General features: G+C 33.8%; 4 protein-coding genes across 8 annotated transcripts; 2 read left to right on the top strand and 2 right to left on the bottom strand.

Annotated features, from left to right (window-relative positions):
• Window positions 1–426: 426 nt before the first annotated feature.
• Window positions 427–8,029, top strand: LOC106166407 (low density lipoprotein receptor adapter protein 1). The gene is made up of 8 exons (XM_013544966.2): window positions 427–633; window positions 2,182–2,342; window positions 3,225–3,337; window positions 4,847–4,961; window positions 5,498–5,632; window positions 5,824–5,881; window positions 6,140–6,242; window positions 6,643–8,029. Exons 1-8 carry the CDS (start codon window positions 597–599, stop codon window positions 6,794–6,796), a joined length of 876 nt encoding a protein of 291 aa, XP_013400420.1. The 5' UTR covers window positions 427–596; the 3' UTR covers window positions 6,797–8,029.
• A 977-nt stretch (window positions 8,030–9,006) lies between these two features.
• Window positions 9,007–14,296, bottom strand: LOC106166403 (transcription initiation factor TFIID subunit 12). Of its 3 annotated transcripts, none has more exons than XM_013544958.2 (6): window positions 14,136–14,296; window positions 13,065–13,200; window positions 11,510–11,596; window positions 10,893–11,096; window positions 10,557–10,671; window positions 9,007–10,276 (listed from the first exon to the last, which is right to left on the bottom strand). In XM_013544958.2, exons 2-6 carry the CDS (start codon window positions 13,182–13,184, stop codon window positions 10,149–10,151), a joined length of 654 nt encoding a protein of 217 aa, XP_013400412.2. In that variant the 5' UTR covers window positions 13,185–13,200; window positions 14,136–14,296; the 3' UTR covers window positions 9,007–10,148. The 3 variants fall into 3 exon arrangements, with proteins under 3 accessions (XP_013400412.2, XP_086857322.1, XP_013400413.2); XM_087001196.1 differs by having other exon boundaries at window positions 13,065–13,347; window positions 14,136–14,265; XM_013544959.2 differs by lacking the exon at window positions 11,510–11,596.
• A 126-nt stretch (window positions 14,297–14,422) lies between these two features.
• LOC106166402 (coiled-coil domain-containing protein 174) lies at window positions 14,423–20,262 on the top strand. Of its 3 annotated transcripts, XM_013544956.2 has the most exons (11): window positions 14,423–14,564; window positions 14,705–14,806; window positions 15,077–15,177; window positions 15,795–15,856; window positions 16,010–16,169; window positions 16,819–16,917; window positions 17,197–17,354; window positions 17,595–17,689; window positions 17,861–17,993; window positions 18,221–18,349; window positions 18,559–20,262. In XM_013544956.2, the coding sequence occupies exons 1-11, from the start codon at window positions 14,526–14,528 to the stop codon at window positions 19,737–19,739; spliced, it is 2,259 nt and encodes a 752-aa protein (XP_013400410.2). In that variant the 5' UTR covers window positions 14,423–14,525; the 3' UTR covers window positions 19,740–20,262. The 3 variants fall into 3 exon arrangements, with proteins under 3 accessions (XP_013400410.2, XP_086857317.1, XP_013400411.2); XM_087001191.1 differs by lacking the exon at window positions 14,705–14,806 and having other exon boundaries at window positions 14,454–14,564; XM_013544957.2 differs by lacking the exons at window positions 14,423–14,564; window positions 14,705–14,806; window positions 15,077–15,177 and adding an exon at window positions 15,211–15,417.
• LOC106166384 (dynein light chain Tctex-type 1) lies at window positions 19,879–24,536 on the bottom strand. The gene is made up of 5 exons (XM_087001210.1): window positions 24,379–24,536; window positions 23,516–23,557; window positions 21,763–21,886; window positions 21,122–21,199; window positions 19,879–20,615 (listed from the first exon to the last, which is right to left on the bottom strand). The coding sequence occupies exons 1-5, from the start codon at window positions 24,403–24,405 to the stop codon at window positions 20,545–20,547; spliced, it is 342 nt and encodes a 113-aa protein (XP_086857336.1). The 5' UTR covers window positions 24,406–24,536; the 3' UTR covers window positions 19,879–20,544.
• Between the last annotated feature and the right edge of the window lie 50 nt (window positions 24,537–24,586).

The following is a 24,586-nucleotide window of genomic DNA, read 5'->3' as shown; positions in this document are numbered from 1 at the left end:
TTACCTTGAAACAAACCTCTACACTAAAGCATACTTTGCCGTTTCAAGTAACTTGAAGGGTATGCTTTAGTGTAGAGGTTTGTTTCAAGTTAAACTTGAAGCTCGGGGAGCTGAACACAACTTCTTTGCAATTGCCCGTTGCTATGTTTCCAGTAAACAATGCGACAATAAAGCTATTTCCCGCGTTAGCTCGTTAGCTCAACTACCGCAATTGACAGACTGATTTTTGATAATGATACATTATTTTTAATGAACATGGAATTCAGTGAATAACAAAGTATATTAACTTAATTACACTTTGTAAATATAAGCAAAGAAAGCAAATATAAAACAAAATTCAAAATTTTAACATTTTTAAATTATTGAAATAATTTATGCAGAGCTTATCTTGTTATCACGTGATCGCGCCACTTCTAAATTCATATTCATGAGTCATTCACACTCACAATACGCCGTGAAGTAACGGGGTCAGCTCAGTTTACAAATTTGTTTTCGCGACCCGGCTCCTTTCATATAGTAGAATCAACGTCGTTGAGAAACGTTGGACATATAACAACCAAAAAAGAGGTTGACAGGCACATACGGCACTTCCTAAGATGTTTGGAAAGTCGTCAAAGAAGTCTAAACATTCAAGTAAGTAAAAACTTGAGAGATTGGTTGCCCACGCCTACTGTCCTTGTACTGACAGCCATGTGTGTCTTCTATTCTGGTAGATCGTGTTACGGACTGTGGAATGAATGGTATGGGCCTGTGTGAGTCTGGAAATATCGTCTTCAGGGCGTGTCTCAATAGTTTTTGTTCTAAATTTTGTATTAAGCAGTCAAACGATAACCAATCTTTCTGTCTAGATTTTGTCGCCGGTGGATATTATCAAATTTAAGAAAGTCAAAGCCGGATAAATAATAAAAATCGTTTCGGATATTTCATCAGACTGCGGTTACACAGTCACCAGGTGCAAAAACCGACCTTTGGACAGACAGCACACCTTTAAAAAAAGATGTTCATTGTATATACCCAATAATCACTTATGGTTTATTAGACTGTGCAAATATTAATGCATGAGAATCGAACCACTCGGACTTTGATCAATAACAGCTGGCTCAGTTCATTTTTACAGAGGGGTTGAATATGAGCAATATGATTAATATTGTGCTTCTGGACCTTGTTCAAAAACCGAATATCCTCTGGATTATTATTTATTGAGATCCATCGATGTATGTGGTTGATCCTTCTCTATTGTCAATGTTTCACTCAATCATTGAAGAGGATAAAAGAAAGAAATTTTTGCGAGGGCACCTTACTAAGAGTCGACTGCACCTTAGTTGTAGTTGTGAGGTCCTACTGTAAAATTGAAAATATTTTTTAAGCATTTCAATCATCATCATGTATAATTTTGAATTTGAAAAAGTTTGAATGATATAAAAATATTGAATTGCCAAAGTTTAGGTTAAGTAAAGGTCATTATAAAGCAAATTTGTATTAATTAATTGATTGACTACTTTTTTCATTTATATCGCTGTATTTTTGTATCTATTCAATTTTTTTCCCCGAAAAACTTGCTTTATCTTCATGTTTTGTTTTGCCCTGTAAAATATATAGATTTTGATTCCAACAGAATGATGCATTGCCAGTTACACACACACACACATACACACACACGCGCGCGTGTCCGCGCATATTGATTTAGAATCAGGGATTGATTTGTGAAGTTGTTATAAATGGATCTGAATTTACATCTGTTAAGCACGACTTAGTGATTTTTTTTTTGCACCATTTTGAAAGTACAAGTATATATGCTATGACATACTTATATATGTGTTCTTGACATCCTGTAACTTATTTCACTTTTTTAAGAGAGGAGCATGTATATTCATGTCACTTTCTCTGCAGCTATATGTGTCCTTGTACTACTGCATGTTTTGTATTTTTTTTATAACATTAAAAGTTTTTTTCTGATGTGACATGTACACAGAATGAAGAGCCACTTCAGAAACATGGTCATTTTTATGACTTCATAGATATGTGTCTGTTCTTAGTATGTGCTTGAAATATAAACCCACAACCATGTTAATGAACTGGACTATTTGATCATAAATAAAAATGATAATGATTATTCTTTTTTCAATTACTAGTCTTGGGAAAGTATATATTATTCCTCATTTCTGAACCTGTTCTTTGTAGAGCTTGGCGACCAATGGGGTGAAAATAAAGATTCCCTTACCGATGGTGTTCATTTTTACCTCAAGTACATTGGCAATGTGTTGGTAGAAGAGATTGAGGAAGAAGGACGCAGTTATGGAGAGGGACAGAGCACAGTGGCTGTTAAAAATATTGTATCTATGGTAAGGAAAATACTGCACTATCGTCAGCTAAGTCAGAGAGATCAAGACATAAGACAGCAATTCAGATTCAGTTAATAGAATTTTTTTGTCCACCAAATGTGCACATTTTTGTTGAACTGTAAAACCACAAACCACAACTCTCCTATTTAACACTTACGCAAGGAGGTCACTGTTCAGCACTGAAATATTTATACAGACTTTTTGGTTTAAGCAAGACAAAAACATCTGCCAATAAATGGAGTTGTTTGTTATGGCGAACCTCGGTTAAACTTGTTGACTGTGGATTCCTTTTGATCCCAGTTTTAATGCTGAAGCTGCAAGTAATCCAGGGTTCACTTTACCATCCCGCCTGTATGATGCTATTTGTACATTACTTTGACAAACATTCTTTACATCAATTCCCCTGGTAAGTAAAGAGCGAAAATATGCAGGTGAAAACTACCTATTGTAAAGATGGGGAACAAGTACCCAGGTATTCAGATAAAGTAGAGGGGTATGGTTGTGGGTCAGCATCACTTTAATATGATCATTGGTTTTGTGTAGTTTTCCTTAAATTTTTTTTCTATTATTATTGAGCAAACTGATACTGCTGTCTTCTATCTTTAAACAAATGTGATCAATCTGATTCCAAGATTTTATCAGTTAGTGTAAATATTCATCCTTTTTTTAAATATGTAGACTACATCCAAGCATTATTTTGTGTAGGTTTTCTTTTTACCTCAATATAAATATCCTAACATGTCACATGGGCAACACCTATAAATCATCTCATTGATAAAAGTGAAAGAAAATCATAAACAATTAACACACAAGTTACTTATTGATATGAAATTAATTGTATTTTTGCCCTTAATCATCTTTTCCGTTTCTTTCATCTACTAGGCAAAAGCCAACTTCAAAAAGATACGGAAAGTTGTTTTGACTGTATCACCTCGTGGTATTAGGGTGGTGGACCTGGCAACCAAAGAAGTTTTAACAGAAATCTCAATATACAGGTAAGTCTTAAAAACCAGTTATTTGCAAAATACTAAGGCTTCTTCTAATGCAGTTAAAGTAAAAACATGTATGTAGTGTATTATATTATAACATAAAAATTTATAGTTATCTTTGGTGCATTGCATTTTAATATATTAATGTGATCATTCCTGTGATTTTATATAAGTAGACTGTGTCTGTGTGCACTTTGGGGTGCTTAGTAGTTGGGAATCTTTGTAAGAAGGTGAAAATGTAGAGACCTTGCTATGACTATAATTAGTGAAAAAAAGATATCCATATGTTTCATACTATCTTTTAGTTAATGTGTGTTATATAGTCGTTATGTGCACTCAAGGGTGCTCTGCAGTCAAACATGCAGTAGTGTGTGACTTTTGTCAGAAATCAGAAGAGCTAGGTAATGGTAGGTAATGGTAATGGAGTTGGAAAAAGCATGATGAATGATATGACAATAGCTGGAAAAAGACTTGCATATCATATTTCATGGTTATTGATACAGTGCACCTTGATAGTGTGCATATGTCCTCGGGTGGTTTTTACACTGCGCCAAAATATGCCTGGTGGGTAATGTCTGCAACTTTGAAAACGATTTATAACTCATATAAACAGCTTTCATATAAATATCAAAAGGTTATGTAAACTTTACTTTTCTAATACATTTGCTTGCTATGGAAAGTAATTCAAGAAAATCCAGTCTGATAGACCCCACTCACACCCCTCTTTGCATGACAAATTCACTCATGTTCTGAAAATTCAGTAATTGAAGCCTTTTTGGTACCACAAATATGTTACCCTTTGGAGTTAAGAAAGGAAATGGATATCCTCAATGTCTATTTTATAAAACCGGATTATAAAAATGCCTGCCTGTAATAAAAATTGTGGAAATTTGTCATTTGTTTACAGTGGATGAGAGAGTTTACCTCTATAAAGTCTAGTAATTATGGAGAATGTATCCACACAAATTTACTATCATTTCTTAAAGATGCATATGAAGTAAGAGTAAGTGCCCTGTAATGTATATGAAACACGTCTTCCAGTTTGTTACACAGCAAAAATAAAATTCCCATGCAAAAAAATAAATAAATAAATCTTATGGGCAGCAAAAAAAAAAAAAACAACAACAAACAGCTCAAACACTGCAGTTTCTTCAAAGCTCTGGTCATAAATTTAATCTATGCATCCCCCCTCCAGTATTTAGAACACAGAAAACAAGTGCAAATATCATTTTTCAAGAAATAATAATGAACCTCTGTGGTATTCTCTGAAACTAGACTATTTGAAACGCTGTGGTGGCTTTAACTGGCTTTTGGTTCGGGTTCAGTGGCAATAATTTGACATAAGTACTCGCATAATAAGATATATATATATATATCTTTGAGTGGCTATAACTAGTTTTTTGGTTTGGTTAAGTGGCAATAATTTGACATAAGCACTAATGTAATAATACATATATCTTTAAGCATCCTGTATGCATTTTTCAAAGTTTAACATATGGCTGAATATCATTTCAGGATACAGTTTTGCACAGCAGATAAAGAACATGATAAAGTTTTTGCGTTCATTGCAAGGAATACAACCAATGAAACCATGGAATGCCAAGCATATCTCTGCTCCAAGAGAAAAGTGGTATGTATGCAGTGAAATAGAAGTTGACTTATTGTTTTAAAAACTCTCTCTCTCACACACACACACACACACACACACTTCAAATCAGAATCATGGGCATTTCAGTCAAAAGACTTGCACCTAGCATCATATTAGGCATCACAAAATTAGCCATGTGTCTGAGATATTAAGCTGCATGTACACGCACAGGTGATAATGATTAGGGAGATGTTGCAGGTGTGCTGAATTATCTGTTTCACATTAATGATGAAACAGTGTGCATTGGCCATGAGTGTTGGTATTCTATATTTGCCAGATGAGAAGTCATTTTGGAATTTTTTAGCTTTTCAGAGAAGTTCAAATTTGAAGGAAAAAGGAATTACACAAATGTTTTGTTTAAATGTACTTTTGGGATAACTTAGAACTAGTCTACTGAAAATGTGTACATTTTCAGTTGTATTGCCTCAAATTGAATTTGTAATGTTTTATCTCCTCACCCATCACAACATATAACAATGCATTCTGCTATTTACTGAAACTCATTATTTTGTTTACAGGCAGAAGCTGTGACACTGACAGTAGCTAAAGCCTTTAATGTTGCTTATGAGGACTGGGAAAATTCAAGGGAAAAGAAGGAGAGTCAAAACTTACAGGAAGGACAAGACATACCAATTCAGAATAATCACAATAATGTAAGTATCATTGGTTTTGATGTGTAAAATATGAGTGGCTGTACTATTTGCAAGGCAAACTTGCAGTATTTTGCTTTTGCCATTCTTGTAGAGCTGTTCAACTTCATTTGCTATGCTTTTGCAAATTTGAGTAATGTTAGTTAACTAGATAAAGGGTGTTAATTATCTGTATGTCTTTTTCCTAATTCCAGCACAAAATGGCCTCTCCATGTTTAAGTAGAAGCTCTGCAGGTTCTCCAGATAGCATGGGTAGGTATTGTTATGAAATATTTGAAAGGGGGGGGGGACTCTACTGAATAGGTATATATTGACAATGTGTATACCAGTCAGGATTTATATCACCTTATATGTCAAACTGATACAGATATTTTGTGTTGTATGTTTCATGTAGCATTTTATAGAGAATTGTTATCTTATATTTTTGTGTTATTGAACTGATAATATGTGCTTTTTGTATGTAAGTTTATTGCTACATTGTATTAATCTTTTCATTTTTTTCCATTTTAGCATCTATGTCATCAGATGGACACAGCTTACACACAATCTCTTCTGACCGGTCAGACACCTGGGTGCAATTTGATGATGATGATCTGGATGACTGCTTTTCAAAGTAAGTATCATCTATAATACACTATCTGGGGAAACCAAAAAGTGGTCACTACATACCACGGAATGTGAAGATCAAGCACCAACCTGTATAACCCTCAGTGGGTTTTACCATGGTGTTGTAATTTGCAGGGCTCAGAATTTTATTTTTGTTTGTGGGCAGGTAGGGGGAGGTACATGACATATGAAGCTGTAGAGATCATTAGTTACATGAACTCTTGTGTGTGGTATTTTTGGTTAGTATATACACAGGGTACAATATGGTATAGTTATGGATGTGATGCAGATTTTTGCTTAGTATGTGTAACATAAGGGAAACATTCAACTTTTTATAGCATATATTAATTGATATTAATGACAATATTTTTTTTATATTTCTTATACAACTTAACCAATTCTTCCAGGCTTGCGGAGTCAAGGAGTAAAGATCCCAAGGCCTTCCTCCCTACAGACATGCGACCAGAAGAATGGGACAATTTCTTAGAACCCTATGGAAAAAACTCTTCTTTTGATCAGTTCTGGCAGAGTTCAGGACAGGAAAATCTGTTGCAGTTATAGAACATCATTGTTTGCAACAGTTCAGTGTTCCAAAGCACAAAACTAACAGAAGAGGCAAACAGGAAAATAAACACAACTTGCAAGTGTAGTTCAAAATTCAAAGGACCAATGTTGGTGTCTGTTGACCATTTTTGGCCAGAAAAGGGTATAATTTTCAGGATCTTGATTCTTTGGTCGATATGTATTTTTTTGGATAGAGTGCATAATACCTGTATGTTGCGATGACCTGTGGATGATTGATGATGCTAACTAATGACTGAAGCAGATAGAGACTGCATTGGATTTTCTTCTACCAGCTCTTTGAGAGATTATCTCATGACTTTACATCAATCTGACAGCTGATTTGAGTGTATATTTTTGACGACATCATTATGTGAAATGTATTGAAGCCTTTGATTTGCCTTGGACTGGACATTTATCAAAACCCAGAGCTACTTGATAAACATGATGAGTCAGTAGGTAGAAGAGACTTACCACTGATTTTATATCTTTATTATGAAAGAATGTAATGAAGGTAAATATGATTTTTGTGCATATTGCATGTGATAGAAATCAAAACATTTGTTGAATGTTAGTTATTTTCCTATTGGCTGTTACAAAATAGGAAATTGCATATTGTTAATTTAAGATTCTTCAATTATTAAGTCATCCCTCTGTAAGCTTGGTCTTTCTGACTTAAGTTTTCTTGTCACGTTTTTTTTATTATTTGTTATATGGAGGTATACAAGCGAGTCAGTATAAAACTGATAGAACTTATGCTGCAATTTGTTAATAAGAAATTTACTTCTAAAAAATACCCTGTTTTAACTTTTTTTACATCTAAGTAACATTTTGTCTCAAAGTAAATGTGCTAATATCAGAAGTCAAGGGGGTCAAAGGCAGTGGCTTATCAGCTATATGACTTCCATCTACCTTCTTGCCTTCTCAGATGTGCTTCCCACAGTATGTTCCCATCATATTTGATATAGGATGTACATGTTTTCTGTTGCATGTCATTTATTCTAAAGTTGCCATTGTGATGTGTGCTTAATCCAAGTGTCAAAGTCACAATATTGCAATCTAACTGTATGTTTCCACCCAGTCTTAAAACTTCAATAAACCTGTGAGCAGCTTAATATATTGGAGTGATCTGACACTGGGTCTAAATAAGTATACTTTGTAATGTATGTTTATGTTATACTTTTTCATACTGTTGACATTAGTGGAATAAAACCTATTTTTTGTACGCTATAAGGAGTCTTTTAATTCCTTGACTGGCAACATCAAATGCCTTTAATCCACCATTTGAGCAGAAAACAAAAGGCCGTGACTTGCTCTATTCTATGGCAGGTTATGTCAAAAATACATAAAGCGTGTTTTACACAAAATTGAAGAGATAGTAGAGATGGTCAATCATGTCCAGTTTCAAACTTGACCCGCAATTTAGAATTAATCACTGTTTGAAACAAAATGGCCCACCAGTTACTGTTACTTTTGTGGAAGCAAGAAATGGAAACATCTCTCACTCCAGCCCTGGCTCTCACTCTTCACTACTTTATCTGCACACGAGAAGGAAAAGCACTTGAAGAAAGCATACAAGTTTTAAGGACATATACCTTGTTTGTCAAATTCAGGCAATTTGAGGCATTTATTGTCATACATGTAATATTCTTGGATGTAATTTGTTTTCAGTCAAAGTATAGTAGTTTTGCAGGTGAGGCCATACATGTATTGGTGGTTCTGGGTGAAAGTGTGATTTTCATTTTTCTCTCTATTACCTGGGTTAAATAAGGATGGCTAATATGGACAAAGAGTTCTGTTGTATTGTGAACTTTTTTTTATTCATTTAAGCCAGGCAATGACTTTGAACTGTCATTTGGTTTGGATTAATATCTTCATGTAGGTCATACATTTTAGACAAGTAATACACTTCATTAAATAAAGCCACATTTACAACAGAGGTCATTCGCACATCAAAATTAGCCAACCCACTTGAAAGCTAGCCACATAATTCCTGCAGGAAATCTATTCAGTGTCTGTTGGGGGAATTATGCAGCAAGCTTTCAAGTGGGTCAGCCACATTTGATCCACAGATCTGTTAGTCCCTGGATTATCCCTGTTGTAAATGCTCTATTAGAACCACTGTTCTTACTGCCTTGAGATATGGTTTTAGAAGATTAAAATTAAGGTTTACGTTGTTTAAAATGTTTTTTTAAAGTGACAAAAAGTCATTATTTTGGCATTTTTTTATTTTACCCCCTCCAATTTCTAATGAAAATAAAAATTGGTTGGAGAAAAAGTAATTCAAAAACACCTGCCTAACATTAAATTACATCAATATCACTGGACTTAAGTAAACAAAACTGCCTCACATTGGTGAAAGAAATCTTGTCAAAAATGTACCAGATTCTCCTTCTGTTGATAACTACACCATTTTTTGTGATGACATCTGCAGCTTTTATTCCCCAAATTGATTACTTTCTATGCCCAATTGATGTTATACACTTCCAGGTAAAAAATTAAACCTGTGGACAATTCCAGCTATACCCATTATCAACATTTTGATCAGCATAGTCCTTTTCATGCACCAATAATAAGTAACCCAAAAATAATACCGAAATAAGGAGAAATCTTGGATTCTGTGTATTATTCTGCACTTCAAGGCACACTACCCTACATTCAAGGGTATACATCCTTTAATATTGATTTTGTTAGATTTACAACTCTAAATATATGATTGTTTTTGTTATCATTCATGATCATTTGGGAAAATACAAAACTCCAACATACGGTCACCTTGAATATTGCATTAATTACAAAAGTATAGCAATTAACTAATGTTTCACATCACTTAATAAAGACCCCATCGATACAAATGACAAAAATCTTGATTTTACAAAATTATCATCAAGTCATAGCTTTTGTATTAAAAAAAAAAAGTTTTACAGCTGATCCAGTGCACACAGCTTCCATGGGAAGCAGTTGTGATGCTTCATAGAAATAACAAATCCAAACTCTCTTACAGAATTCTGCCATCTTTTTGATGCAAGAACAATACAATTATATTAAATCAGCCAATAACCTTGTGTTTAGACCACTGGTTCAACAGAATGGTTTGACCATGGAAGTCCTAAAATGCTTAGAGTGCAAGTGCACGATGTCATTCGCAAGTCGACAATAATCCACCAATTAATCAATCAATCTAGAATATCAAGCAACTTAAACAGCTAAGATTTACACAGTTAATTGAAAATGTGTTGAGATCCTTCAGCCCAGATGTCATATCCAGAGTATCAGAGTGCATATGTGTACATACAGTCTTTCTTCAAGCAAAATGTGAAATATACATCTTAATATCTAATGAATAATGCAACTAATATTTCTTTAAAGTTTTCTTGATGAGTGCCAATCTCTGTTTATGTGCCTCTGTTGTTACAGATTTTTTAAATGGTCTTACTTCCTCAGAGCCAAAGCCTGGGATCCACATGTTCCAGTTACGCTCTGGAAAACAAATGTCACATAAAAAGGTAAATATTGTAGAGTAAATGTGGATATGACTATTAAGAGCACCACTGAGCAAACAGAATAGACAAACAAGATATCTGTGCTGTAGCAGCATTCAAGAATGAAATCAAATTAGTTTGGAATCAGTTGTCCATTTTTTTAGTAGTTGGAAAAAATACAATCAAAAAATTATGGCCATCTAAAATACATGACCAATATAAGTACCAACATTAAAGATATCAAAAAGGAGTACTGTAGAGATATAACAACTTTTTACCTAGGTGCAACTGCACATCTTTCACATCCAACGTATTGGCTTTCCTGTGCTTGGCCAACAGGCAGGCAGCATTTACTACATTATCTATAAAGTCATCTGCTATATGCATAAGAACCTAAAAAAGAGTGATTGCATCATCAAAATCAATGCAAATGAGCTAGAATCATTCATACATGAAAATAATAGTAAAACAAAGAAATACGATTTTACATCACCCATCACTAAAAAAAAATCCATATCTTAAAATATTTTGCTGTTAGAAAAATATTTTACTAAAAATGTTAGCATCAGAAAAAATTCAACATAGTGAAGTATAAACCAACTGCATCTTCACACCTCTTCCACCTCTTCATCTAGTTGCTCCAATGGATCAACTTCCTTGACTAATTCCTGGAGCCTCCGCTTGTCCAGCACCCTGCTCTCACCCAGCATTAACCCACCTGGTCCCTGTGGTGCTGGACGAATGGGTACAGACGCACCACCAAGACTATTGAGGGAAGAGGCAGAGGCACCTTCTGACGCCTGAGATTTCTGGGCAAACTGAAATTTTCATTTATTCAAATTGATTCAGAAGTGGTCATAATACAATTTAAAAAAGATATTTCTTCATAATATACATCATTAACTGCATTACATACATCATATAAAGCATATTCATAAAGAAAGTAAATCTGATAGTGCTGCATTCTTTATGTTAGTCATGGTATCCGTGCCAAATCTCTAGGAAATTCATGTATAAACGTGTATATGTCTTTACACACAACTGCAAAATTTAAATTTCACACTGTTAGACTTCTGTGCAGTTATGCTTCCCTTTACTCCACAAATGTTACATCTACAATATGCTCATGTGGTCTATATCCATAAAACACCCCTAGAACCAGTCAGAACCTTACAAGACCAATCCCATATTAACAAAGACTGTATGAAGACAGTAAAGCCCATTACCATACCATCTGCTCTTTGGCTTTAGCCCGTAGTTGATTAAGCTTGCTAATCTCCTCTTGATGTTTGATGCTGTGAGGACCAGGACCATAGGACTAGAGAAAGAAAGGATTATTTCTCTTTTTTCTCAGGGGCAAGGGAGTTGTATTCAGTTTTGCCACTAGGCAACAAAATGAAGGGTTCCAATATAAGCCACATCAAAAGCACAAATAACTGAGGATACAACAAACTACGAAATCATTTAATATGTGTTGCTATCCAGGTGCCAAAATAAATCCATACACCACTTCTAGTTTCTTGCTTTTATGAAACCCATCTTTATGTTAAGCATGCTTTAACCTGATAAAGCACTTGATAAAATATAAATTGGATCCCCAACCATGTTTTTCAAACAATATTCAAGTGTTCATCTCTAAACCACTGCAAAGATTTACACTGAAGAACTGCAGGTTAACAACTGCACATAATATTCAACTAGACAGCAAAGCTGGCAAATATACAGACACCATACAGGAAACAAGGCAGCAAAGCTGCTAAGTGTTCAGACATTACGTAGAAAAAAAGTGCACAAAATAATGTTTTGGCCAATAGTTACATAATGCTTTAAAATAGCATAATCACTCTTACTCTCTTATGTTATGTACTACATGTAACTTGGACACTGAAAAACTAGCAAGTGATTCAGTTCCATGGGATATACAAGCCACTGAAAATGCAAATGACTGAAAATGAAAATTTCCCAAAAAATAAAAAATAAAAATAAATAAATAAATAAAATAAAATTAAAAAAAAAACAGAATAATTGCCACAAAGGTAACCCAATCATGCTGATTTTTGAAAGCTTCTTTACCACACAATGCCACTCAGTAAATTTAAAGTAAAACAAAAATATGGTTTGGAAGTTGTGGGGCAAACATCACCAAAATTGTGCACAACATAGAATAATTACCGTAAATATACACCACTCATGCTCAATTTTGATAGCAACCTGCCTCTTTACCAAACAAAGCCACTCAGTAAATTTTCAGTAAAAAAATATGATTTGGCAGTTATGGGGCAAATGTCGAATGTCGGACAGTGCTGGCGAGGACACGGACAAACAGACCAATCATAATATATACAGACACTTACAGTGTCTGTATATAAAAAGTTGTTAAGAGCTGCCAGTTTTCTGCAGCTCTCATTCTTCACATGTAAAACATGTAAAGCTCAAGCAACATGCAAAATATTAGTTCATTAAGTTAGTGCAAGAAATTACATGACATCTTATTCTTTAAGTTAGCACTGAGAAATGATAAGTTTACAAAGCACAACAGAGCGAAGAAAATGGACCAAGACAAATTAAAAATGCAGTCAATGAAGCTGTAATTCTTTGTAAATTCTGGCATATTATCCACCAATGTTTTAAAATTTAGTCTTGCACTTGCAGATTTTCGTAAACTTAGATTTGAGTGAAAGTCAGTTCCTTTGCTCCTTAGTGTAACATAAGGTGCTAAGTGTTGTTATATGACAAACAAGTGATGGTAGGTATAAAATCTAGTAACAGGTTCAAGTCTGGCTTACAGCTATTTTCTGTTCAACCTGTCTGATGGTATCAGCAAGAGTTCCTGGTTGCCGGATAGGTGTGCTGCCACCTACTGGAGAGGGGCTGGCCCCAGTTGGGCCACTGCCAGGTGTACTCATTTCTGCTGCAATTTGCCTGGAAATCCAATGTATGGTCTAGGTTTGTAGCTAAACATCAACATGCAGGGCATACATTTCTGGCTTAGACTGAAGCTACACTGACATAGTGCATTACTACTCTACATTTATATCTTTGACATATCTTGTGTTACAGGATTTTTTTCTGGAAAAAAATAGGTAAGTTTCTAATAAATCAAATACATGCCGACTCACTTTCAAAATGATGCAGTATAAAAGCAAATGCAAATATATTTCATGCATTATACAATACTTCATCAGGATTTAACCTATCTGTTACTTATTAACAGCCACAAAACATAGGCTAGTTGATGACAGTAACTTAATTCAAAAGTGCTACTGGTGACAAAATGTGAAGACGCAAGATGTGAAGGAAAATTCTGAAGCCATTTTACAAATTGAACTTAATGCATTACCTAGAAGTCATCTTAGTAGTTTTGAAGTATTTATCAGTTTCCCACCCACCCACCATCTCGATATTTTAATGAATTTATATGGTGAGTTATATCAAGATTTTTTATAATTAACTTTAAATCTTTTTTCATTTAACTTTCAAGGTACAGTGTATTTGACCATGCACTGTCATTACAGCAGAATTATACCCCTACAGTGGCATCAGCTTTCATAATATTTTGAATGGGTATAAAGTTTCTTGACAAATCATCAAAACATTGCCAAACTAATTTGAGTAGCAGAGGCAATGTTTAAAGTCGCCACATAATTTAGCAAAATATTCATAATCTAAGATCTATAGGGTGAGGAAGAGTGCAAAAGTGCAGTTATTTTTACTATATCTTTCATGCTCTATGACTATATAAAGCTATTAAGGACGTACCCAAGTACACAAATTTCTTAAATCGACACACCTGAACGTGACTTAACTGAATATTTCAGAGCAAAACCTTTGGTACACATTGCACATTTATTACTTACCTTGCCTAGCAACACATGATTGTTAAGCTGCAGTATCAGTAAACAATGAAATTGTGAAGGAATCTTTTAAAGATAAAACATGGCAACAGTATTAATGTCCCTCCATTTTGCTTGCCTGAAGATAGATGGCAGCAGTGAATGTTGATAGCAATGTATTCCTCATGTTCAATTTTAGAAGATCAAAAAAATCGTAGCCAACAATGTTGTTTTGTATTAACAAATGTTGCACTCAGTGTTTTATTAATCTATACTATTATGCAATCAGTGTAATATTATCTATTTAAACATTTGTAACATATTGCATTATAGCGCCCTCTATCCATAGCAAACCGTATGAACAAGATAAGGTAGTGGACACTAAGGACACAGTGCTAAGGACAGTATTTCTCCATGATGACGGAGGAAAAGAAATTAGACTTAACTGCCTCAGTGAGTATAAATTCTCTCTCTCTCTCTCTCTCAGATGAATTTGTTGAATACATAAAAAAGGAATATTTTTATTATTATATGGAATTGACATAAAAGAGTAATAAGCGTACAGTCTTTATTAACATATATCCCATTTTCAGCTGGTTGATTTGAAAGCAGAATTGTTTAGAAAACAACAACAGTTCAAAAAAGAAAAACTTCAAAGTGGAGGTGCTCCAATTAAGGGGAAAACTGTGACTAAAGTAAGAAAAATGCACAACTACTAACTTTACTTCAAAAAGTAACTATTATACATGCTTGTTTCGTCTGTTATTTAAAATTTGAAATGGTTTAACTATGTTACATTTAAGTAACATTATTGTCAATATTCCCACTGTAACAGTACTAGCACATACATGTACCACACAGCACATCTGCAGCCAGCACAAACAGCCTGGTACCTGCCAGTTGTCAAGAAAAAGAAATAATATTTATATTCTTTACTTAGATTTATTTATTTTTTTTTAAACTAGAAGCCCAATATTTGGGGTCATAAAAACGCAGGAGTCTCAGAGAGGGCACAAAGGGACTTGGAATCTAAGAAAGAGGAAGACAGTGCTTGGGAGAAATCCAGGTAATATAATTGCATTGCAAAAATAATTTTCCATTATGAATGGTAGGTACAGTGCAGGTCATAATTTGTTTTGATAAGCAAGAGCAAAAGCCATTGAACATAGACATTGTAAGGGACCTTCATTTGCCTTAATGTTATATATGACATTATATTTAAGATCAGGTTTCAGAGTCTATATCTGTCTTGACTTACACGAGGGAGTCTGTCTCTTCATCAATGGGCTTGAGCAGTATTTTAAAGGTGACTGGCCATAAATCTTCACCATTTTCATAATTACATTACTAAAATGTGAATACTTGAAATGACTATAGTTCTCTTCTTAAACTGATTGGACAGATGGGGTTTTAGCTTTAAAAATATTACATTTTATCATGCCTGTTAATAGTCATAGAGCGTGCTCTGGCTTTTCCAACAGATGGAATATAATTTTATGCATGATGTAAAAACTGTAATAAAATAACTAAAAAGTATAAACTGCACCATTTTAAAAGCTATGTCATATATGTTCCAACTTTAATTCAGAAATAAAGATTTATTGAACTTAATTCAGTGGTAACTGAATTTGTGTGCAGTGTATATTTAAGGTCCTGAATTAGTTATTTCTCTTTCTTTGCTAGATCTTCACTGGAAGCTAAAGCTAAATTATATGAAAAAATGACAAAAGAAGGTTACATACATGGTAAGTTGTTTTGCTCTTTAGAAGTGGTGACAGAAAGTTAAGGGAGAATATTGGATGTGTTATAAATATTCATTTTAGAGACATTTTGTTCAATTTCTGTAATAGACCAAGAAGTTTTTTTAAAGCCACTACTGATTTTATGTTTTCTTATAGAGAAAGAACATGATGAGAGGATTTTGGTAGACTTCCAAAGAAAAACGTATGAAGCCATTATTGAGAAGAGACATGAAGAGAGACAAATAAAAGAAACAGAAGATAAAGAAAGAGAACCAGATGTTGACATCCCTCCACCTGCAGACCCAGAAGAAGAATGGTATGTGTTGTGATATGTAGATATCAGGGCTTGACATTAAGGGTGGCCCACTGGCCCTGGGCCACTGAAAACCAACCTAGGGCCATTGAATTGAATTGATGGGGTCACTGGCCCGAAGACCAAGTAAAATGTCATGTGTCAAATCATCCTTGCAATATTTACCCATATCGCGGGCCAGTATCGAAAAAAGTTAGTGTCAAGCCCTGAATAGGACCATTACATTTGTAAGTCAGATTGGCAGTCATTTTGATCATAAACTATTTAAGAAGGCCTATGTGGAGACCAACATTTCCATGCTCCTTATCTTCCCCATTTCATGAAGTAGGGGGCACAATACTGTAAATCAAGTTGTCCGTCTGTCAGTTCCCATTTGTGAGCATTTAGGCTTAACGGCTGTTTCAATTTTCAAAAAAATATCAAAGAAACTTTGACTACATGAAGAATTGAATGTGTTTTTTTATACTTGCAAGGGTATTAGTTCAAGCTATGGGATCTGTGGTAAAGATCTTTTCAAGGTACAAATTTGGAAAAGAGGTGAGCTGAGGTCACCAGATTTTGAGTGCAACTTACCCAAGCCACTGTATTAATCACATTCAGTGTTAGGTCGTGTTTATAATATGTTTTGAGTTATTTTTTATTTTTATTTCAGGGTTGACTATGTTGACAGCCTAGGTCGCTCAAGGCGATGTATGAAAAAAGATTTGCCAGAATTGATAAATATGGACAAAGGACTTGGCAAGGAGACCAGGTGGGTGGCAACAAGTGTAACATACAGTTTTCCACCTCATGTTGAAAAAAAAAAAAAAAAGAAATATAAATAAATGGCCCATATTAGCATATTGCAATGTATCTGAATATGATTGGAAAATGATCCCAGTCAGATCAGTTTCAAAGTATCGCAAAATAGATTGTCAAGATAGTATTTAAAATATATTACATTCCATTAGAAGTTTCACTTTTGTTCATATAATTTTTTCAAAGACGCCGTACAGCTTTCTGTAATATAACAGGAATGTTTGTTTCACAGGAATGTTAAAAGCACAAATGAGGACCTTTCCAGCAAACCTTCCCTTGTGTCAAATGACATGTACAAAGAAATGCTTCGACAGAAATGGGAGAAGGAAGCTTTAGAAGATTTGAATAAACCAGTTGGGGATGTACATTATGCTAATGTACAGTTTGATGGTAAAAGTCTTATTCTTAAAATAGTATCAGTTATAGTAATACTATTAGCATTGTTGCTGGCACAAGATAAGAAGTTATTTTTTATCTGTATTTATTTATTTATTTATTTTTTTGTTTGTTTGTTTGCTTGTTTGTAATCTGTTTTGTCATTTTTCTGATACTCCCTGTTTATTTGAAGGTGCAATTCATATTTCCTTGATTTTTGTATCAACCTTTAAATTTATGTTTCATGGATTCCAGAAATAAGAACTCATGGTGTAGGATATTATCAGTTTGCCAAAGATGAAACAACAAGAAAACAACAGATGGATATGCTTGGAAAATTAAGAGATCAGGTAACATGGTGGTCAGATTGGAGAATAATTTTGAATAACATTAAAATTTATTTTGTACAGCTTACTGATTGTGATGTGTGCTCAATCAATAATAGTTTGCATTTTCACATGACCATTTTTGTTATTATAGAAAGTTAATAATCAATTGTTATATTACTAACTCTTTTATAGACTCAAGATCAAAGATCTAAGAGGGAGATTATTAAAGAAAAAAGAAAGGCACAGTTACAGGCCAGACTTGCAAAGGTCAGACAAAGAAAGGGAATAAAAGAGGAAGAAAAAGAGACAGATGTTGAAGTAAAAGGTTTGCCTTTCCTTTCACCATTCCCTTCTTGATATAGTGATCTTTCTTCTGCATACACATATCATACTGTTTGCTTTTATCATTTCATTACAGCATTCTGTGGATCTGATTCGTGTCACAGAGAAAGTGGGAAATGTGAAAAAGAAGTAAATTTATATATTTATATTAAAAGTAAAAGTATATTTTGAACATGATTTTTCTTATGATGCTACCTTTTTTGTTACTAGAGAAGGAAGACATGATTGGTCCAGGTGTCACTGAGAAACTGATAGAGGCAAGAACTATTTCAGAGAGAGAGATTGAGGATAAAAAACGTGCCACAGCTCCTGTTAGAGAATGGGATAAAGAAAAGAAAAGTGAGTAGTTTTGATTTGTACTATTTATACTATTGGCCATTTTAACATGGATTATGCCAGAAATCTGATAAAGCACTACATGTTGCCACAGAACTTCAATCACAAAATATTTAACCAAAATTACTGGAGCCAAAGATGGTGTTTTATACATCTTCTCACTAGATATGGTGAACTCAGAATAATTAAGAGGCATCAATCATACATTTTAGGTGTTGAGGCTAGTTGGAATTCATGCAGTGATGCTGAAAGAGTGGCAGAATTTGCACCTCCAGACAACTACTTTGACACTGCTGTTCCAAAGAAAAGGGCACGATCTGATCCTCGAGATGAAAGATTAGAAGAATTTGCTCCTCCTCCATCTTATTACCAACAGTCGTCAGAAAAAAGTTGGAAAAATACTCTTAAAAGTAATAATAAACTGAAGACTCCAAATTCTGAAGAACTTAAGATTAATACAACAAAAATGTGTGCAAATGAGGCCAACCTAAGTAAACCTTCCAGCAGTAAAAACAGCGGAGAAATGCCATTTAAAAAGAAATTGGTTAGGGAAATTACTAGCGAAGCTGTCAGAGATTTGTCTCACATACCTTTACCTCCAACACGAGTAAAAACAAAGGAGTCAGTTGCAGAATCCAAAGTAGAATGTCCAATGCCACCTACACAGGCAACTCCATTATTGAACCCTATTTCACAACAAGAGCAATTACCTAATCCTTTTGTAAGTCAGCAATTGCAGCCTTCACAGGTACATGCAAACATTTCACCCTTTGGACAATATCCAGTGATTAACTCCTATACAGGTTCTACTTTTGGAACAAATAATGGCATGTCAGCCCATTCAAGGCAAAATTGCACTGTTTCTGAACATTCAAGTCATCAGACTCGATATGGGGTTGTGTCTTACATGGAAAACGCCAATAAACAAATGCCTACATATTTGCACGAAACCTCCAAAGTTCCTTCTCAAGTAAGTCACATGAGTGAAGAGGACTATAAGAGACTTGTGAGAAACTTGCCCAGCTCTCTTCCCGCTCCTCCAACCCAAGATCAACCTCTTCCAGTGTACCCGAGCCAAGCAGATCCTTACAGTTGGGATCGATATGAAGCGCCTACTGCAAAACCTATTAGTGTTGGTATGAAAAAAGCTGTTGATAGGACATCAAGTGCATTCTCAGTGACACTCACAGAAATGCCTTTAGCAGGAGATTCGGAATGCACAAGAGAAGATTCTGGTCAAGAGAAGACAAATAAGAGAAACACAGTTTCTAAAACAAAGTGGAAACATGGTGCTGCTGCTGAAAATGCACAGCAGTCATCTGAATCAGTTATTGGAGAAACTCTCAAATACTTCAGACAGCTGACAGAAAAAAGGTCAAATGACAAAAATTGACTCTTTTCAGGAACTTATCTACCTAAAAAGAAAATGTACTGTTTAAGGAATGCATTTGTATCCACTCAAATTTTTGCAAGAAAATCCTACCCGTCAGATCACGTTCTAATATGAGATTCCCCAGTAACAAGTCACAAAGTCATGTTATTGTATTATTTATTATTTATTAGAAAGCTAATCAGTTCCAGACTCTAAATATGTCAATACAGAGCAAAAGATAAAAGCACTCAAGACCACAACTGGCATACACAGACAGCACTTTACATTAACAACATACTCTGAAAGGATAAAGCAATACAAGTAACTATAATCTACAGACATAAAAGTACAATTCAGAATAATATCAATGTACAAGTTCTTTGCTGATTTGTGACACTTAAAGTTTCTTACAGATTATCTGTACAAAAAAAGAGGTTCAGATATTAGGAATAATACTGTCCCAACTTTTATGTACAGTAAATTATTTTTATATACATCTTGTTAAGTTAATAAAAAGGGTATTAACCCAAATAAAATAACATTTTTGTGTTTAATGATAGAATTTGGTTTTGTCTGTGTTGTGAGGAAATGCACAGACAATATCCCACCTGTTATCATACAGTATAACCATTTGAATACAAAGTAGAGGGTGTTATGCATTTCTCCTAATTTCAACAAAAGCTTGTGGTAATGGGGGACTTAACCCTGGAATGCGGGGTATGGATTTTTCAATAGTGAAATGTATTTAAAAGACTACAGTCGTGTATCTCCAATTTATTGAATATCTTGTAGTTAACGTCTTTTTGGAACAAATGAAACTTTCTCATCAGATTGCCAGTCCAAATACGCTCACTATGCAGTACATGGTCTTGTTCTCCCACCTTACAGTGCAACTCCCTGTAACAAAAAGTGGAAAAGCATGAAGGAACTGACAACCATCCTTGGAACAGTTTCTTTAATTCTCCTGCTTAACAATTTGAAGATATTCTTTCTGTTTATCATGTACCTCCGTATGTGTTTGAGCAATAAACCTAAAGGTGGTAAATGGAATAATTTGTCTTTAATTTTCCCACCATTAATAGTTTGGTCTTTTATATTACATCCTTTTCAAAATAATGAGATTTTAAAACTTGGCTTAAGCCAAATAGAAAAATATGTGGTATATGGTATATAAGAATTTAGAACTAGGTCAAGTGATGGTGGGTTGATGATAAAAATTATTTAAGGTATAATTTTTTACTTTTTCTGTAAATGGAATTTATTTTCTGCATTTTATAAACATTTTATAAATGATCATGATATTATTTATTGTGTCAGATAAAGGCTGTTCAGTCTAAGTTAACTACTTGTATAGTGTTAACAACAACAACAACAACAAAAAAAAAAAAAAAATTACTACATACCATCAGTTGTGTTGTCCCAAAAGCATGAGCTGGCTGTATGTAGTCCTGCTCCATTCTTTTGCATTATCACACAAGTTACTGAAAAATTGTTTCAGTAACATTAAAATATATTAACAGCTGCAATATTATTTTTAAAAAAACTCATCATGAACAAACAATATGAGAAATAATACATCCCCCATAAGGACTTGGAACTTACAATAAACTCACCACAAAATGTTAGAGTATAATGTAATTATATGAAAACAATCCTCACTTGGCAACTATATATGACTATGGACTCTTATCATCCCCTCCTGTTAAGAAGGTGGTCAACTTATTAAGTACTATGAAACCTCTGGGTGATATAAAAGCAAATCGGATGCCATTGTAAGTCAATTTAATTTCCAATACTGATTGCAAGATCATCTAAATATAAATATTATTTGCAAGCTGACGGCCTATGTTCCTAACTGGCACCAATTATCCCTTAAAAATCAATGACCTAGGCAACAAGTAAACTGCAGTCATTGTCTGTTCTGTTCCCCTTTTCATAAGCTGATGCCTTTCAATGACATGTTCTGTTGACTCTCATGTCACAACTTTTATCAGTTGATATTTAAAGGGAAAAATAATTCTTAATTTCACACTGCAATGCTTACCAATGTATTTGAAGGGTTTGCCAAGCTTTGTTAACTGGTTCAGACACTGCTCCACCACATTAGATGTCCACTGGTTGACCTTATTATGCTGGTATGCATTGCCTCCTATTACACCTTCCACAGACTAAAAATAAGACCAAAGGCATGTTACTTATCCACATCACATACAAGAGTAAACTGCAGAGAGACGCTACAAAATTACACAAGCATTAAGATATTAACAAGCTAAATGGACATTAGAAAGTAGAATGCAAAGTCATAATTATGTTGACATTTAAAAGTTGCAGGTAAATGCATAATAGTTTATTATTGAACTGATGCCACTGCTTATAATTCTTTGTGTTAACTTCACAAGGAAAAATAAGTATCACATAAATTAACTTAAAATTGCATCATTTATGTAAACCAGCAAACAAAAACTTTTGCTTGAATAATATCAACATATTCAACATCTGTCAAATTCCTCACAAGAAAATGAGTTATGTGCTTATTTATGAATATAATTGGAGCCTCATTATGCTCCACATTTTAAAGGGATAACAACTGTCCGTATGATATCCATATTTCACAATAAATACTCTGTAAACAACTCATAGAATAAATATCATAAATTCTATTTTACCACCAAAACAGTGGTTAATGCCATTATCTCTTCAGAGAATATTACAAAAAAACACTTTTTAGTAAAAAAACAGAGACTAATTTTGAATGTCAGAATGGATTCAATAACCATTGGTAAGTATGAGAAAATTTCGTTTATCCCAGGAAAATCCATTTTTGGCCAAAATAAACAGTTATTATCCTTTTAAAGATCCTAAATTTGGCCAACTATGAAATGTAACATAACAAATGTAACAGTTTGATAGCCAAAATTTGGTAAATAAGATGATTATGCTCAAAGAATATCAACTACATTTATTCATGAGCATATATTCAAAATATCAATTGGTCAGAAGAATGAGACCCTTCCAACTGATATAAAAATTAATGCTAAGATTCCTCTTACTATTAAATGTACAAGAACATACAAATGATGCTTGCATAATTAAAAGACCTTTGTCAAAGTTTTGTATGTCTTGGGGCAATCCTATACAAGCATAAATATCACCATGTCAAATGTATATCTGTGAGACAGAAGAGAGGGAAAAAATGAAAAACTGAACTAATCAGCATGGACCACTGCACTTGAGGGCATATTTGGAAAATGTGCAAACTGACTCATTTCCCCTGAAAGTAAATCAATATGATGTCTGGATTGAGATGTGTAGGGATTATCTACATAGATTCTGTACAAATGAGTGCACATGTGCCTAGAGGTTCATATTAAATATGAAGTCAATATCTATCATATGTAGAAAGAATGGAAAAAAAAAATACATAACTACATGTAATTCCATGGAATAAAAGTTCAGCATTGCTTGTTCAGATTATATTAGGAGGATATTGAGAGGAAATAGCATCAAACCCTAAACCAAATAACCAGCTTCTAAGGACATTAAATATCCAGCTTCTAAGGATATTAATATGCAACTTTGAAAGCTGGAAAATCACCACTGTAAACGTCATAAAAAATACAAAATTGAACTTATCATGCCAAATGAGATCAGAATTTCACCACAAAGAGGCAAGATGATAACTAGTGCTGTCAGTGGAGATAGGTTTATATTGCAAAATGATGAGGCTGAAAACACATTTCACTGTGAAAAACCATTTCAGCTTTTGGAGTGATAAGGTAAAAATAAAAATTACTCACCTCCTTAATAATATTGCTTATTTCATCCACAATAAATGCAGTCTAGAAGAGATAAAGCATTAAACCTGTAATTTTATGTGTAATTTAACATAACAATAGATAATAAATACTTTTTGTTTTGCTATAAACCCATGTAAATTAAATATTTTTCCAATCTAACCATCATGAAGTAGCCAACATTTTAAACAATTCTTTCATACACTTAAAATTGGGTACAATCAGAATGAAACAACAATTAATATAGATCATATACTACTATTTTTCTCCTTTTTTCATTCAATTTTATTCAATCAATTTTTTAAAAATTATTCTCTTGTTGTTGCCGATTAAATTTGGCACTAATAACAAGGGCAACTAATTTTATACAATATGAAAACACAAGTAACTGTGAATCAACACAAACCATTAATAACAGAGTTGGAGGGTGAGGGGGGTAAAACTTACAGTGAAAAGTGACAAGTTTTAAATATTGTGTCTAGAGTCACATAAAATGTATTTTAATATTAAAATAAAATCAAATGTATTAAAATAAAAGCCATTAATGATTATACAAATTTGGCTTTGGAATAATTAAATAATGGGACCTTATATCATGTAAAGTAAAGAATAATATATAATAAACGTAATTTAGTCTCTTGACAATTATGTAGGTAACAAAGTTAAAAGCCTTGGTTCGAGCTTATACGAAAATTAAATAATGTACAACCTTCAAGAGAGCCAGGCCATTAGTATTACTACTCAATTTTTGCTGCCCAACGCAACGGCAATAGTGCTCAACAAACATCGACAATAATATGCAATTGACGTATTTCGTGTCTTAGCTTACTCCCCACAGATTTTAAACAAACAGTGTCTTTCATTACCTCTTCTGCTGATTGGAGATCATCCATCTTTATAGTAAAAAAGTGAAATAAAACACCACTAATGTGAGTCTATCTCCTGCACACCAATTTTCGTTGACAACCACTTCTCGCCTGTTCACGAGAATTTACGAGAGATATATTCGTGGATTTGATCTTGAAAATCTGTTCCAGGATAATTAGATTTTAAAAGTTATTAATATGTTATATT

Source organism: Lingula anatina, chromosome 1 (genome assembly GCF_051362555.1).
Source record: "Lingula anatina isolate TDL-2025a chromosome 1, LinAna3.0, whole genome shotgun sequence".
In the NCBI taxonomy this organism is placed as follows: Eukaryota; Metazoa; Brachiopoda; class Lingulata; order Lingulida; family Lingulidae; genus Lingula; species Lingula anatina.
Note: the sequence above shows the minus strand (reverse complement) of the source record. Positions and strands in the feature narration are given on the sequence as shown.